The sequence below is a fragment of a genome, unplaced genomic scaffold, assembly GCF_019419815.1.
Source record: "Pyrus x bretschneideri cultivar Hongxiangsu unplaced genomic scaffold, Pyrus_bretschneideri_v1 Contig16, whole genome shotgun sequence".
NCBI classification, from domain to species: domain Eukaryota; kingdom Viridiplantae; phylum Streptophyta; class Magnoliopsida; order Rosales; family Rosaceae; genus Pyrus; species Pyrus x bretschneideri.
In genome coordinates this window covers 4315793-4330370 of record NW_025999457.1, presented here as the reverse complement: position 1 = coordinate 4330370, position 14578 = coordinate 4315793, and the positions used below count along the sequence as shown (strand labels likewise).

Here is a 14578-nt window from a genome sequence, read left to right as displayed (position 1 = left end):
GGTGATCGGTTTTCCAAGAGTCCTCTTATATTGTAACAAATTTAGAAACCTAGATCCTTTTTTTTTTTTGCATGGAAGAAAGCACCTAATCCCGAGTTTAAAATCTTTGCACGGAAAATGAGATTGGCTATATGAGTTCTCGGGTTTGAACCGAGTCTTTTGTTAGATGTAGGTACTCCATGTCTTCTACCCTCCAGTCTCATAATCATTTTTTCTAACCAGACCGTCAACCAGCAAAGCATACTTGCATACATATTACTTACATAAATCCATACATACACGCGTGCATACATGCATACATACATACAATACAAGTAACAGAATATCAAAGATTCAACACTCTCTCCCTTCAATTCCTGAAGCAATGCTTTGGTATTATGATATGCAGAGCAGAACCCAAGCTCTCTCTCTCCAATCTGTTATCGACGTATTATTACGATAGGGTTTGTTGCGCAGAAACGACTTCCAGATTAAGATTATGATGTCCACAGGGAGTGCATAGCATCCAATTGATTTAACTTTGTGGATTTGAGAGAGAGTTTGTAAAGCTCCCTCAATTTTTCAGTATCCCCACACCGGCTGGATCCTGAAGCTGGCTGAGAAACAGAAGATTTGCTTGTGCGTGAAGAAAGTGCCACACCCAGCATCTTCTTCAAAATCATCTGCAACTGATTCCAAAACTTGGCGTGTACCTCGGGGTGATCGGTTTTCCAAGAGTCCGAGTCTGTTTCTGACACATACCGTCCTTCAAGCATGCAAGACAGAGCTGATTCCAACATCTGGAGCACAAGCAATGTTTTAGCTTCTTTGAGTATTTTACATGTAACAGAAACAATAACAGTAAGACAAGATTATATAAACTGTGTCTGGAACTACCTCACAAAATTATATAAAGTCATAATCCTAGTTACGATGAACTCTTCAAATAAAGAATAGCATAACGTTCAATACGTGCTAAGTCTACTTACCTATGTTAATTAATTGCAGTATAACAAATGAAATGCATAAATGGCCTCTACATTGTCACTCATGATGTGAAGACTACGGAAGACTGATGCAGCAGAACAGATAGCCAACAAATGAAAGAGAGGAGACCACAAGGAATTTGATCAACTTCCATTAGTATGAATACATATCATATCCCATTTTTTTTATAGGGCCAGTCCGAAAATCAAGATTAAATCCCTTGATCAACTCCCTAATCAAATACAATCCTAACCAACTTAGTGTGATGTTACATGGCGATAAACAGGACAAGTTAGAGAGTCATCAAGATGAATAAAATCTCTTCTTAGGATTCAATTCCCCTGTATAATTCCTAAAATAGTACAAAATCTCAAATTAAAAAAAAAAGAAGGGAGCATTATCACTTCATCAAATAAATAGCAGAAACAATCTTCTCATTTAAAATACATATTATAATTTGATTTCAAGTACAGCTAAATGTGGTGCCATTTGTGCATGCAAATGTGTATAACCTATACTTTCAAGTCCCTGAATTTGAAAAAAGGGTGGATAGACATTAGTTGCAAGCAAAATTCAATGCATTATGTATGAAGCAAGTTCAAGAGCTTACTGCATTTGAGTGTAAAGGGCTTGAAAGGCTCAATGAAAGAGCTGATCTCTCTATAAGAATAGTTAGGTACATGGTAGGATGCGTTTTTGGGCTGTAGAAATCCATGGCCTTTTGCATGTTCCTCTCTGCCAAGGATGCATACTGCTTGACTCGTTGGAGAATTGTGTTTTCGCCTTTGGGTAAGTTGTTTTTCTTATGATCTGGCTCTAAGAATTTCAAACAACAATCCCTTTGGTAGCAAGCCAACTGAAAATAGGAATATGCAGCCTCCTGTTTCCGCAATTCACCTAATGATTCATACACAGACAGTGCCTCTCTAATGGCATCATTGGCTGAAATCTCATGCTTTCGTGATTGTTTTCTTGATTTTCTGCCACTAGGACTAGTGGAACCAACATGCACGTCAACCATCATTCCAGTTTCATAGACATCAACAGTTGTATCTTCTCTTGCCAAGAACATTCCGAGCCTCAGATACGTATGAGCAAACTGTGTGTATACCTCAGTCCTCAAATTGTTTAATTCAGGGCCAGACTCTTCAACAAAAGCATTGAGTTCAGCTTTTGCTGCCCCATAATACTTAAGAGATTCAGTATATTCTAACTTTGTGGTCTCCAATGCATGGTTGTATGCGTTATGAAAGATCGGATGCCCCTTGAGACCATCAATCTTTGATACCATCTCTTCTGCCAATGCCCGTCTTCCATGCCCCAAGTTACAGTTTATCAATATGATGTTGGTATGATCAGAGACTTCTCTGAATGCTTTTATAGCATCTACAAAAGCAAATTCAGCCTTTTTTAGTTCTTTCCTTTCAAGTCTGTTTCGACCCAGTTCATTGCATACCCACCCTTTCTTTTTCATTATAGATTGTAGTTCAGCGGAACCAGATGGAAGACCACCTAATGCCTTTGTAGCAGCTTCGTAACAGCAACAGGCTTCCGAAAGATTGTTTTCAGCATCTCCAACTGCAGGACCTCCAAGGAACTTGAATATCCCACCATTTTTCACTTTCGTTGTTTCTCTCACAGAAGCATTAGATTGAGAGGCCAGTATCGGCCCCATGTCATGCACTCCTAAAGTGCCTTCTAAATTGTCAGAATTATCAGATGACACATGTTTCACTGTTAGCTTATCCATATTTGAAGACTGTTCTATGGCTTCACCATTTCTCTTTTGGTGCAGATATCCACAACCAGAAACCTTGCCACTCTCGGTTTTCAAACAAGGATTATCAACTTCAGTCTCTCTTGCAAGCGAGAAGGCATTGCTCTTAGCATATGGTCTTTTACTGTATTTCCTGCCAGAATTTACCAAGCGCATATCGCCACTACTACTACTTGCACTGCTACCACTGCTTGCCCTATCACTCTGGCAGCTGCAATTTACTAGAGAACATGAACTGCAGTTTTGTGTATTGTGCCCCAACTTCTTCTTGAGCCTTTTAACTTCTTTGACAACCTCAGATGAAACTTTCAACTCTCTAATAGAATATTTTCTCTCTGCTAGTGGAGAGGTGATACTATCCTTAGCCAAATGGAATTCAACATAAACATCTCCAACCAGTGTCCATGCCTTGGCCCAGAAGAGGTAGATGGATGAGAACTGCTCGAATGAAAGACAACCATGAGTGGAGCTGGAGCTCAGATCTTCCTGATCACTATTAGATGATGTAATCTTTTTATTTGTATAACTGAATTTTGTTGGTGATGGAAAACAACTATTCATGGAAGAAATGAATTTTGTGTCTTCAAGATGCTGAGGCATTGATCCATATACAGAGCAGGCCAATTCTACAACCTTCAAAGCTTGATGCAACTGACCATCCTCCTTGTATGCTTGTCCAAGTGCCAAATACGACTCTCCAAGCAAAAGAACAAGTTTCCACAACTTGTGATCCAATGTTGATGTTGGAAGCCATTCTCTAATGTCGCAAACTTCAATACAGTCGGCATCACCACATGCACAAACAGAAAGATTAACAGATGAAGGTGGCCTATCATGGGATTCACTCTCCTGGTCCATCAACTTTGATTCAGTAGTTTGCAGTTGGCGCATCCATCTGAGAGATTTAATAGCTTGAGAAACATGATGTATTGCAGCTAGCTTAGAAGAGATTGGTTCAGCAACAGTTTGAACTACATGTCCGGTTGTTGCAGGCAATTTGCAAACTGCAGAGCTTTCAATACCAGAGGAATTTGGTACAGCTTCTGTCAAATCTCCGTAGTCTGTGCTACCTTCTGCTATCAAATTTCTGGGAGAATATGCATTTGCTTCTAAAGTCATCTTTACAGAAGCTTCAGTTACTAAATCTTCAACATTTTGACAATCGTCATATGATTTTTCCTGTCCCACCAGTTGAGGTTCTTCATGTACCGTCGATTCAGAATTGCTACTTAAATCCAAAGAATCTTCTTCAGCATCAGTGACTGTAAGTTCACATTCTACAGGCAGATCATCAGGCTCTAATTCCAGCTCTTCATCGTGGTTCAAAATAAGCCTTGCAAATTGTTCATGTGCAGATGCCCGCACAACCTGTTAAGCAGTACATCAATTATAGTCATCATTTTCTTTCTGTGATTTTGACAAAAATGCTGAATTAGTAACCAAACAAATATAAAAAGGTAAAAACGTCAGTTCATTATACAGTACCAGATGATCTGGCGCATCTAGGAATTCCAAACATTTTTTGAAAAACCTTGCACACTTTGCCATATTATTTGGAGCCTGCAGGAATTCCAAATAAATTAGTAATCACTAAAAGAAGGAACAAAGGAAGCTAGCGAGTAAAATAGTCAAATTTCTTCCATACCACTGAAAGTGAAAGCCTGTGAGCAATTCGATACAAGAGAGTCCCCAATGAATACAGAGAATCACTTCTTCCTCGATGCAATAGAGAAGGAAGGGGGCTTGAGCTATCATCACAATCATCAGGAGAACAGTTCTTGGGAATCACAGAAAGATCGAAGAGTTGAATGACATCTTCCCCAGCATTTTTATACAGCTGAAATTTTTAAGATATAATGAATATTATTATGGGAATTGCAAAAAATCAAACTGCAAAAAGAAAAGGCAAATGAAAAATCAGTTTCAAATAAAATCAAATCACATCAGTACCCAATAAGCTCCAGGATCTTGCTTGCAGTTTTCTTGAAGGAACCTCAAAACAGAAAGGCCGTTTTGTTGCACCACATAAGGATGAAAAGCAGGAGCGCCATCCTCAGAGATCCCTTTTAGTAGAAATATATCATCTGTTTTCAAAAGCTCGTATCCCTGCACAACACCGTTTTCATGATAACAAATGGCCATCTCAGGCACACTTGCCATGACATTGTCAAGCCAGGCTTCAAGCCAAGTTAATGGTGTAACCTGCCAGTAAGATTAATAAAAAGGAAGAAAACAGACAAAGAAACAAAAAGAGGAAAATAGTTAATACGTAAAAAAAGAAATGGAGGAAAAAGAATAGGACAAAAATTTAGTACACCACATCAACCTGTCGTGACACATCCCAGAGATGCAAGCTAACAGCAACATATTTTTCATTACTAAACAGAAGCAAGTCACTCCCTATGAGCATGCGGAAATTGTGAAATTGCCAAAACAAAACCCTTAGAAACCCGTCGTTACCAACTCTTCTATGTTTTTCAGACTCTTGTATTGAGCTCCTGGACTTCTCACCAACTTGTGAAGCCTTTTTGACAGGATTGCGCCCCTTATTTTTCTTATCCTTCTTATTTGCTAAAAAGAAATCATCCCTTTTAACCTGTGTGTACTCTGGACTATTTGATTTTCCACCCGGAGCAACATCATCATGCTGTCCCACGAACTGAGTATTTGCCCCAGGAAGAACGGAGGATTTTGATTGCTCTTGTGATGGAACATGATGAGTTGGCGGGCAATCACAAGCTTCCATCCGAACAGAATGCATAGCAAAATTCAAAAATAAAGACTGATCTCCACATTTTGATTGATTTTTACGTCTTCTTATTAACTTTTCCCCCTCTTCGATGTCAGGCCTACACTTGAGAAAAGGATCAGATAAGTTTTTATTCTCTTTCTAAATTTTATAAAATAGTGGACAAAATAGAATAGCACATTAACAGGCTCATACACACCCAGTATTGAGAACAAGCGTCTGTCCAACACGCTGAACTGCAATTGATAATCGAGCCTTGGAATACGGCATTTTGAAGATCTGCTTCAGAATGTCAGCTGGAGCAATGACGTCGATCTCATCCCCATAATCAACCAATCCAGACACCGCAAGGGCCTCACATTTTCTAGTGAGATTTGATGAAACAGTACCACCATCCCAAGCTATATCTGCCAACTCAAATAATACCATATCCATACCATGCTTGTTACAGAAGCCAAAAATAATTCTAAAAAAAACCCTCGAATTATTTCAATATTACTACCACCCACATACTCTACAAAATTATAGCATCAAAAACTGAAAACGGAAAATATTATTAGACTAAAATTGAAAGAGAAGTGAGCATACCTCCGGCGGCCTTGGGGTGCACAGCAGCAATGGGAAGAACATTGTTCAGCGATGGCGGGCTCTTCAGGTCCGTCTCCGTCGGTAGCATTCGATACCGCGGAGCACTCACTCTGAAAAATTCACAAACAAAATCAATGAAAACTGAAACAACTCTAGAGCGAGAGAGAGAGAAAGGCGTACGGACGTTTGGCGGGAGGGAATGAGAGCGGAATCGCAAGAGTGGAAGGCTTTGTCGGTGGGAACAGGGATGGAGCCGCAGAGGAAGCCGACGGGGTTCGGCCTTTCAATTTCTAGCTTGCCGATGCACTGAAGCTCTCGGGAGCCATCGGAGCTCGACGGTGCCGACGATGACCATGATTTCTCCATTGCTGTTCACTTTGCTAAGCTAGGGTTTCAGTTTCAATTTGTGATTTGCTTTCCTTCTCAAAATTTGGCGGAATAAGCTTTGCTTCTCTTTCTTCTGGAAACTTCACTCAAATAAACCGCTACACCTGGTGGACGCAACAGCTCCTCATTTATGGTTCCGGGTTATATTTGACCCAAAAGTAGATGGGTCTTATATTTTTGGCACACTTTTTAGCTTTTTGCATATGAACTTTTTATTTCTTTTATCTAATTAAATAAAAATAATAATTACAATAAACATATTTTAGCATTGAGTTTGTAAAAGTGGTAAATTTCAATAACATGAGATATTGCGTATGTATCAACAACACAATGATAATATAATGACAATACAATAATAATATATTGACCATATAATAAACATTAATTATTTCTACAGCAAAATTTCAAAATATTTTTATTGTAGTTAATTGTCCTTAAATAAATCAAACAAAAATAATAACAGAACTAAATGGGCATGCGTGTGGCAGGAGACATTGAGAGGATAAATTAGAGTATCTATTTATAGGCTTATAATTTATATAGAAAATGTCCTAGCTGACTACATATTGCATATTAACCCTGAAGTAAGCTGTCATATGATGATGATGAATGTTAATTACAATACTCCCCCCTCAAATGTTCACGAATCAATAACAGTTGCCCAATAAAACTTTGCAAGAAAACCCAACGGGATAAAAACAAAACAAAAGAGAAAAATCGATCACAACTTAGGAAACTTTGATTTCATTAGTTTTCTTTTTTTATTATTATTTTTTTTAATAAACAATATTATATACACTAAAAGCAACTCCACCCCTAAAAAGTGAGCTAACCCAAAGTCTATTTAATCCATCCAAATAAATCGTAATTGACCCCAATGAACAGTAATTGACCAAATGCATCTCCATCCCTAAAAACTGAGTTGACCCAAAGTCTAGTCAATTCGTATTAAAATATTATTAATATTTTTATAAAATAATAAAAAAAATATTTTTATTTTTAATTTTGGATAGAAATTTTAATTAATCTTGTCACGCCACGAGTCATTTTCCAAAAGTACAATTTTTGTAGAAGATGGTTAGGTATTTATATATATATATATATATATAATCGTTTAATTTTTTTTCCGTATTTTTTATCATTTTTTTATTAAATTAATTAATCTGGACCGTTGGATTTCAAAAAGGTTGAAATCCAACAGCCCAAAAGTGGACACGTGGCCCACATTGAGATTCTAATATATATATATTATCTTTTTTTTTTTTTAAGTCTGGAACGCATGTGTGTATCCCACACGCTAGCGCAAAAAAAGAATTAGTCGTGGCTGACATCAGGATGACGTCAGATTGGCCAATTCTTCACTCAGCCTATTCTAGGCCGCCCTAGAGACTGGGGTGGACTTTGGGCCAGTCTATTTTGTGGGGTGGAGTGGGTTTTTGGGGTGCTAGCCTATTTTTTTAAGCTTTGGGCCATCCTCTTAAAGAGGGCTGAAGTTGCTCTAAGGGGGAGGGGTGGGCTTAGCCTCACAATGGGTTAACAATAATGTGATTCAATCAGTTGTTTATTAAATATTGTTTTCTCTATTTTATGTCAATTCAATAAAATGTAGATGGAAATAGAAATGTCTATTTTATTATGTGGATTCAGCTGTTTATGAAAGGTTTTTTCTAGCATGGTCTAATATTATTCATTTAGTCCAAATATTTGACTTTCCTTTTGTCATAGAAAAAAATATTGAAGCAATTCACGCATATAAATACATTTAAAATGTGTAAGTCGTACGTAGCACGTCGTATTTCAAAAAATACCTTTTGCATGGGCATAAGCATGTACATGAAGGCTAATTTATTAAATTTGGTATTTAGTTGCATGAATTATTTCTTATTTTCCTATATAATTAAAATATAGCAATTAGACTCTATTTTTTCAACAATGCATAGTTGTGTTGATGCAAGATGTAAACTAATCCACATGCCTAAGAGGACACGACAATGTCTTTGGCCCTACAACTTTAATTTCTTCAACTTCTTCAATGTATTAAAGTTGAACTTCTTTCCTCACTTTCTTGTTGTGTATTGTTTCTTCTTACTTTTTGGAGCTTTTAATACGGTTTTACATTTGACGCTATCCTCATCCGAAGACCTTGGACACCAAATACATTTATCTTTATGTGGGCTACCTATTTCTAGGGATGGCAACAGTTCGGTTTGAGGACAGAAATGTTATATCTATCCCCATAACCATGAAAATTAATCATACCCATAACGGCAAAATAACCATTGGGGATTATCCATAACCATATCCACCGGGTAACGGATTTTCAATCGATTATCGATTATATCCATCTTCGTCAAAAAAAAATAAAATTATATTCATCCAATTGACGCACTATAAATTTTAGTTGATACTAATTTTGCCATTAAATAGCCACATCCAATTACAAAAAACATAACAATATATATTTGAAGTTGTTCATGATAAGCCAATATGATAAATTGGTCCAATAAAAAAGAAAAAGAGGACAAAAACAAATACAAAGGGAAGATAAAACATGTAAACTAAATATATGACAACAGACAAGAAGACAATTATTGATTTAATTTTGCATAATTCTATGTGCTCATAACATATGTAATAAACTGAAAAACTGACGCTAATTGATAATTTGCATGAATCAAATAACATGAAAAAGAATGAAAGATTACCTATTGAGCTTACAACATGCACCAATTTCTTGATAGTGAGACTCTTGAAGAGAGATGACTCTGATAAACTTGGAACATTTGATGATTGATATATAAAATGATTTAATGAATTAATTTGGTTGAGTATAACAATAAGAGTATTGAATTGATGAGGCTGTTGGTATGTCCCATGTATGATGTTTGGTGCATAATAAAGATAGTATAGGGTTTAATGCATGCAGAATGAATTAGTACTATAAGGAAATGAATAATTAAATACGTTGTGAGCATGATTTCAAGACTTCAAAAGGCATAATTGAATATAATATAATATATATATATATATATAATATTCGAATCAGATTCGGGTACGGATATGGATTGGGTACCCCTATAACCATATCTAAAACCATAACCGAATAAAGTTAACGGTTTTTCCCCATATCCATACCCGAATGTTCATATCCAAATCCACTCCATTTGGGCGATTATCCACGGTTAACAGGTTTAACGGTTAGACTTGCCATCCCTACCTATTTCTTAATTCTATTTACTCCACCAACTACTTCCCCACTCTTTCCCACTCAACTTACACTTTCCCTGATCCATCACACAAAGCTACTAAAATTATCAAGAAAATTGCTACCCTCAACTTCGAAAATTATAGCTGCCCAGCCCCACAAAATTACCACAATCATCTATAATATCTATATAACAGTAATCGAATTTGAAACTAAATTTCATCACCAACAACAATCCCAAATTTATCAATAATTAGGAGTTCGAAATTTACCTTGACATGAGAAAGGATAAGGTTCATCTAGAAAGGACATTGACACGAGAGTAGGGAGACTAAAACTTTTAAACTAAATGATGTGGTGATTGATCATTGAATTATTACTTAAATATTGATTAATTTGTTTATTTTCTATTAGTGTGTCACAACCTGTCCCAAATTTTTATGATTTTACAAATTTTAAAAACGTGATTTTACGAAATCACCCTAGAGGTAGAGGGCTTTTGGTTTTCGTTGATCAGTGTATAGTAAGAAATACAGAATTCTTTTAGCGTATTGCTAAAGTATTTGACGATACGGGCTCGTAGGAGCAAGCAGAAGAGGATTTGAAATTGTGGTTAAAGTTTTACGGAACAGTAAACCAAGAAGCATTTTTAGTTTAATTACTATTTATACTTTATATATATATATATATATATATATATTATAACCTTATTATTATTTTAAGAGTTGTTAGAAATTTGGTGAAAGAAGAAGAAAAGGACTCAGGGAGGAAAAACAGGATTGGGTGAGCTGCCCAATCGGGAAAGATGAGAGGAGAGAGTTCTGGCGAATCAAGAGAAGAGAGAAGAGGAGACTAACCAACCAAAGGAGAGAACATGAGGGAAAGGAGGGAGAAGGAGAAGGAGGGGAAGTCGGGTTCCCTTGACCCGCAACCCGTTTTCAACCCGATCGGCGAACACCTCCCTTTTCGACGATTTTCACCCATTTTTCCGACGAATTGCTTCCAGAAAGCTCTTGAGAACTCCTCCACAACCTTCCCGCTGTCCATTCCATCTCAAATTTGGAGAGATTTGGCCTTGAAAATGGAGAAATTCGCAAGGAGGGGTGCGGCGGCTTTGGCTTCGAATCACCCAATCCCGAAGCAATTTCTTTCAATTTCCACCACCCATGGCATCCTCTTGAGGCCTAGAACAAAGCCCAATCAATGGTTGGGACGACGGAGTTGTTTTGGAGTCGGATTGAACACACCCAAAACCTAGGGTTCCGCATGGTTTTGGTGAAATTGAGGTGCTTCCAAGCCAATTTGGCCTTGGCCATAGGTATAAAGTTTACTCTACTCATTGAGATCTTCATTTCTGTAAATTTTGTTAATTTTTGAAAATAGTTTGATTTTCCGACGAGCCGGGCTGCCGACCGCCACCCGCTGCGACACGTGGCCAGGGGGCTATCAATGTTATTCTTAGGCTAAATGAATTGCCTTGATTTCATTTTTGGAGATTGTGTAATGTAGATTGATTGTTTGGATCTAAATTCTTTACGTTACGTTACTTGGTGAAAATGTGAATTGACGATCCGACCGTTGGATCGTCACCAAATTTTGATACGTTGTAATACGTAATATTTGATGATTATAGGAACTTACGGATCGGGAATCCGATTTACGGGTTTCGGAGTTGTAAGTTCATATAATAGAATGTTAACCGTCACTTGGTTTTGGCAATTGACAGAGATCCGACCGTTGGATGGTAATGACATTTTAGGATGTTGTTCTAGAAGTATATTGTGAACCTCTGGAAGTTACATTTCGAAAATCTGAGTTGCAGATCTTCTGGATCGATCTACGTAGTGACGTGTTTTATATAATTTATATTCTATCGATATGATTTCTGAGGCATGATTTGATGATTGTTCTAGGCGCTGATCGTCATGACACCTTGATGTGTTGTGCTAGGGAGTTGTAGGGTGAACTCCAGGTGAGTGGGCTTTTGTTTTCCGTATATACCTATATAAATGAGATTTTTCCCAGAAAATCAATTTAAGTGAAAGTATGTTATAAAATGCCTTGCAATGTATATGCCATTTTATTTATGCCTGAGTAGTTTCATATAATTATGAATTGGTAAATATGTATAATTGTGATTCAGCGCTGTGGTGTTGGAAATGTGCCCTAAAACCAATCATATGATGATACTTTATGGACATTTCACATGTTAAACTAATCTAGTTTAATATTAAGGGCAAAGATTATTGTTTGAGCCGTCTCATATAAATGTTATATGCTTAAACGATAAGTCCAAGGAATATGTGATTGGAAGAATGCGATCTAAAGAAGTTAGATTCATGAGACCATTCTTTCGTTGACACATCCTAAACGTTCCTGATCATAGGATTGTCAATTGGGCATTGACAGTCCGTTAAGATCAGTACGTGCTATGTCTTCTCTCAGGGAGGGTGACTAGTCTCGAGTCATTGGTGTGTGTGACATCAAGACAAGTACGTAGGTGCTCAATAGAGAATGAGTTCACTAAACACGATCAACGAAGAGTTCTCATATTCATGTCACATGAGAACTCATGGTTGGGATAATGCAAATTAGTCTTTTGACCTGAGGCATCGCAGTTGTCTTGTGGTTAGGTCCTTAATCTTTGATTATGTCAAAGTCACTCCATCATGAGGGTGTCCATGGCATCGTTGGGGTTAAGCCACTTAGCCATGGAAGCAAGTGAATGCGCAACAAGGGATCTCTAACCTTCAAACTGTTTGAGGGAGAATACTCTATGATATGATTTTGAATCTTTGGCCAAAGTATGAATGAGATTTAGGAATGTGTTCCAAATCACGTTCAAGGTAATCATATAAGCACAAGACTCACATTGGATAGTAGACATGAATAAACTATCAAACCAAACAATGTGGTCAAGAGTATTGTATTAGAGAAAGACCGTATTGCATTTGTAATCCTAAAACTGAATAGGTTCTCCACCTCTTCTGATTAGCTTGGGTAACCATGACATGCTGCTAGGCGTCAACCATGGTTTGTGGAAGCCCTAAAAGTGTATTATCACTAACGGGAGAATTGAAAGTAAGTTTCAATTCACAATCGATTAGAAAGAGTTTTAATCGCCCACTGCCTCGCTAAAAGGAACCTAATGGATCGTTCACCGAGTAAGGTAGAGTTTGAAGAAACAACGGAGATGAGTAAGAATAATTAAATGGTTTAATTATTTATCTAAGGCTAGGATTAATTAATATGTTAATTAATCAAACGAATAAGTTCGTTAAAGACCTCGGGTTAGTTTTGGGCCGCAAGGCCCAATGGGATTTGAATGTCAAGCCCATTAACTCAAGTTGTATGACAACTTGAATAAACAAAGGGCTTGAAAGCCCAATAAACCCTATAGGCTTGCCATGTTAGAAGAATAGGGCTTTTGGTCCATTAGGTCACTTATTTGAAGGGACTATATAAAGGACTTTATAGCCTAAAATTTAAATATGGTAATTTTTGGGGAAAGGATGAGAACACAAGCTCTCCTTTCTCTCTAAAATTTAGGCCACCTTGGAGGGATCATCTAGCAATCAAACTCCTCCAAGGTCACTCATTTCTTCTTCATTATGCCTTGGTGATGAATAATTAGAGGTTCTCAATTTTGGGAACTTGGAGAAACCTTTTCATCCATCCAAATCCATGGATCTAAGATGCAAGGAATGAAGGCCCTCTCTTTGGGTGATTAGCCTTTGCTTATGCAAAGAGGAATCTACAAAGGTATTGATTTCTCAACTCACTTTGTTTTGAGTTGAGTCTTGGTTCACCTATCTACTAGGCTTTGAATTTCATGGGTAAATGTTTTGTTTTTAAGTGCATACAAGCATGATTCCACCTTTAATTGTTAATTGCATGCAATTGATGTTGCTTAAATGAACATGTTTTTCACAAATCTTCCTTCATGTGGACGCCCAAGTAAGTATCAGGTAAGTTTAGATGCTAAGTTTGAGATGTGGAAATTTGATGATGAATATGTTGAGATGTATCGATAGCTCATAAACCTGCACCTGGTGTTAGTGCTCTCGCCCAGAGTTAAGGCACAATCTTTCACATGTTGTTCGCCTCCCGCACCATATGCTCACCTTGGATCCAAGTTAGGTGCACAAGCTTGTCGTACAGACCACCACAGGTGGTTCCGACTCGTAGGTGACCCGCATTTAATTACACAGTCTTCACGTGATTGTAGCACTAGAGCATATTTATTTTACACCCAGGCTTGTCGTACAGACCACTAGAGTTGGTTCCGACTCGTGGGCATGATTTGATATGAATTGATATGATGTGAGATTAGTCATAAGCTATAGTTTCAGCCGTGCTGATCACACGGTTGACATGTTATTATTTATGATGAACTATAATCAATCGTACAGGCTACTAAGGTGGATTCGGCTTATGTGATTTGATTTGAGATGCATCACCTGTTATTACTTTTCTATCATATTCGGAGTATGAGCTTGGCATACACTCAGTGCCATATTGATAACATGACTTGAGATATGATTTATGATGAGTATATATGTATATATGCTATTTTTCTGGGAAATTATACAGGTTTTATGTCGAGGGGTTAGAACATTTGAAAAGAGAAAAGGTTTTGAAAAGATTTGTTTTTGCCCACTCACGCGTTTTGTTTTTCGCCCCTCCAGGTTCTAGGTAGCAGAGCTTTGGTTGCCACGAGGAATCCAACGGAGTTCTGACAGAATTCACAAAAGTAGGATTCACCTTCGGTGTTATATCTTAGTAATTGTCCTACTTGATTGCAATTAGACGTTCTTATTGCTCTGAATGTGTATTTATACACTTAGACTCACACTAGCATCATTTCTTACCTAGTATTGCTAGTGATTCGGTTTTTATTTATTCG

General features: G+C 37.4%; 1 protein-coding gene across 1 annotated transcript; it reads right to left on the bottom strand.

Annotated features, from left to right (window-relative positions):
- Nucleotides 1–226: 226 nt before the first annotated feature.
- LOC103937717 lies at nucleotides 227–7197 on the bottom strand. The gene is made up of 9 exons (XM_009347663.2): nucleotides 6265–7197; nucleotides 6081–6190; nucleotides 5692–5899; nucleotides 5070–5592; nucleotides 4694–4945; nucleotides 4389–4580; nucleotides 4229–4303; nucleotides 1577–4111; nucleotides 227–779 (listed from the first exon to the last, which is right to left on the bottom strand). Exons 1-9 carry the CDS (start codon nucleotides 6444–6446, stop codon nucleotides 477–479), a joined length of 4380 nt encoding a protein of 1459 aa, XP_009345938.2. The 5' UTR covers nucleotides 6447–7197; the 3' UTR covers nucleotides 227–476.
- Nucleotides 7198–14578: the final 7381 nt, after the last annotated feature.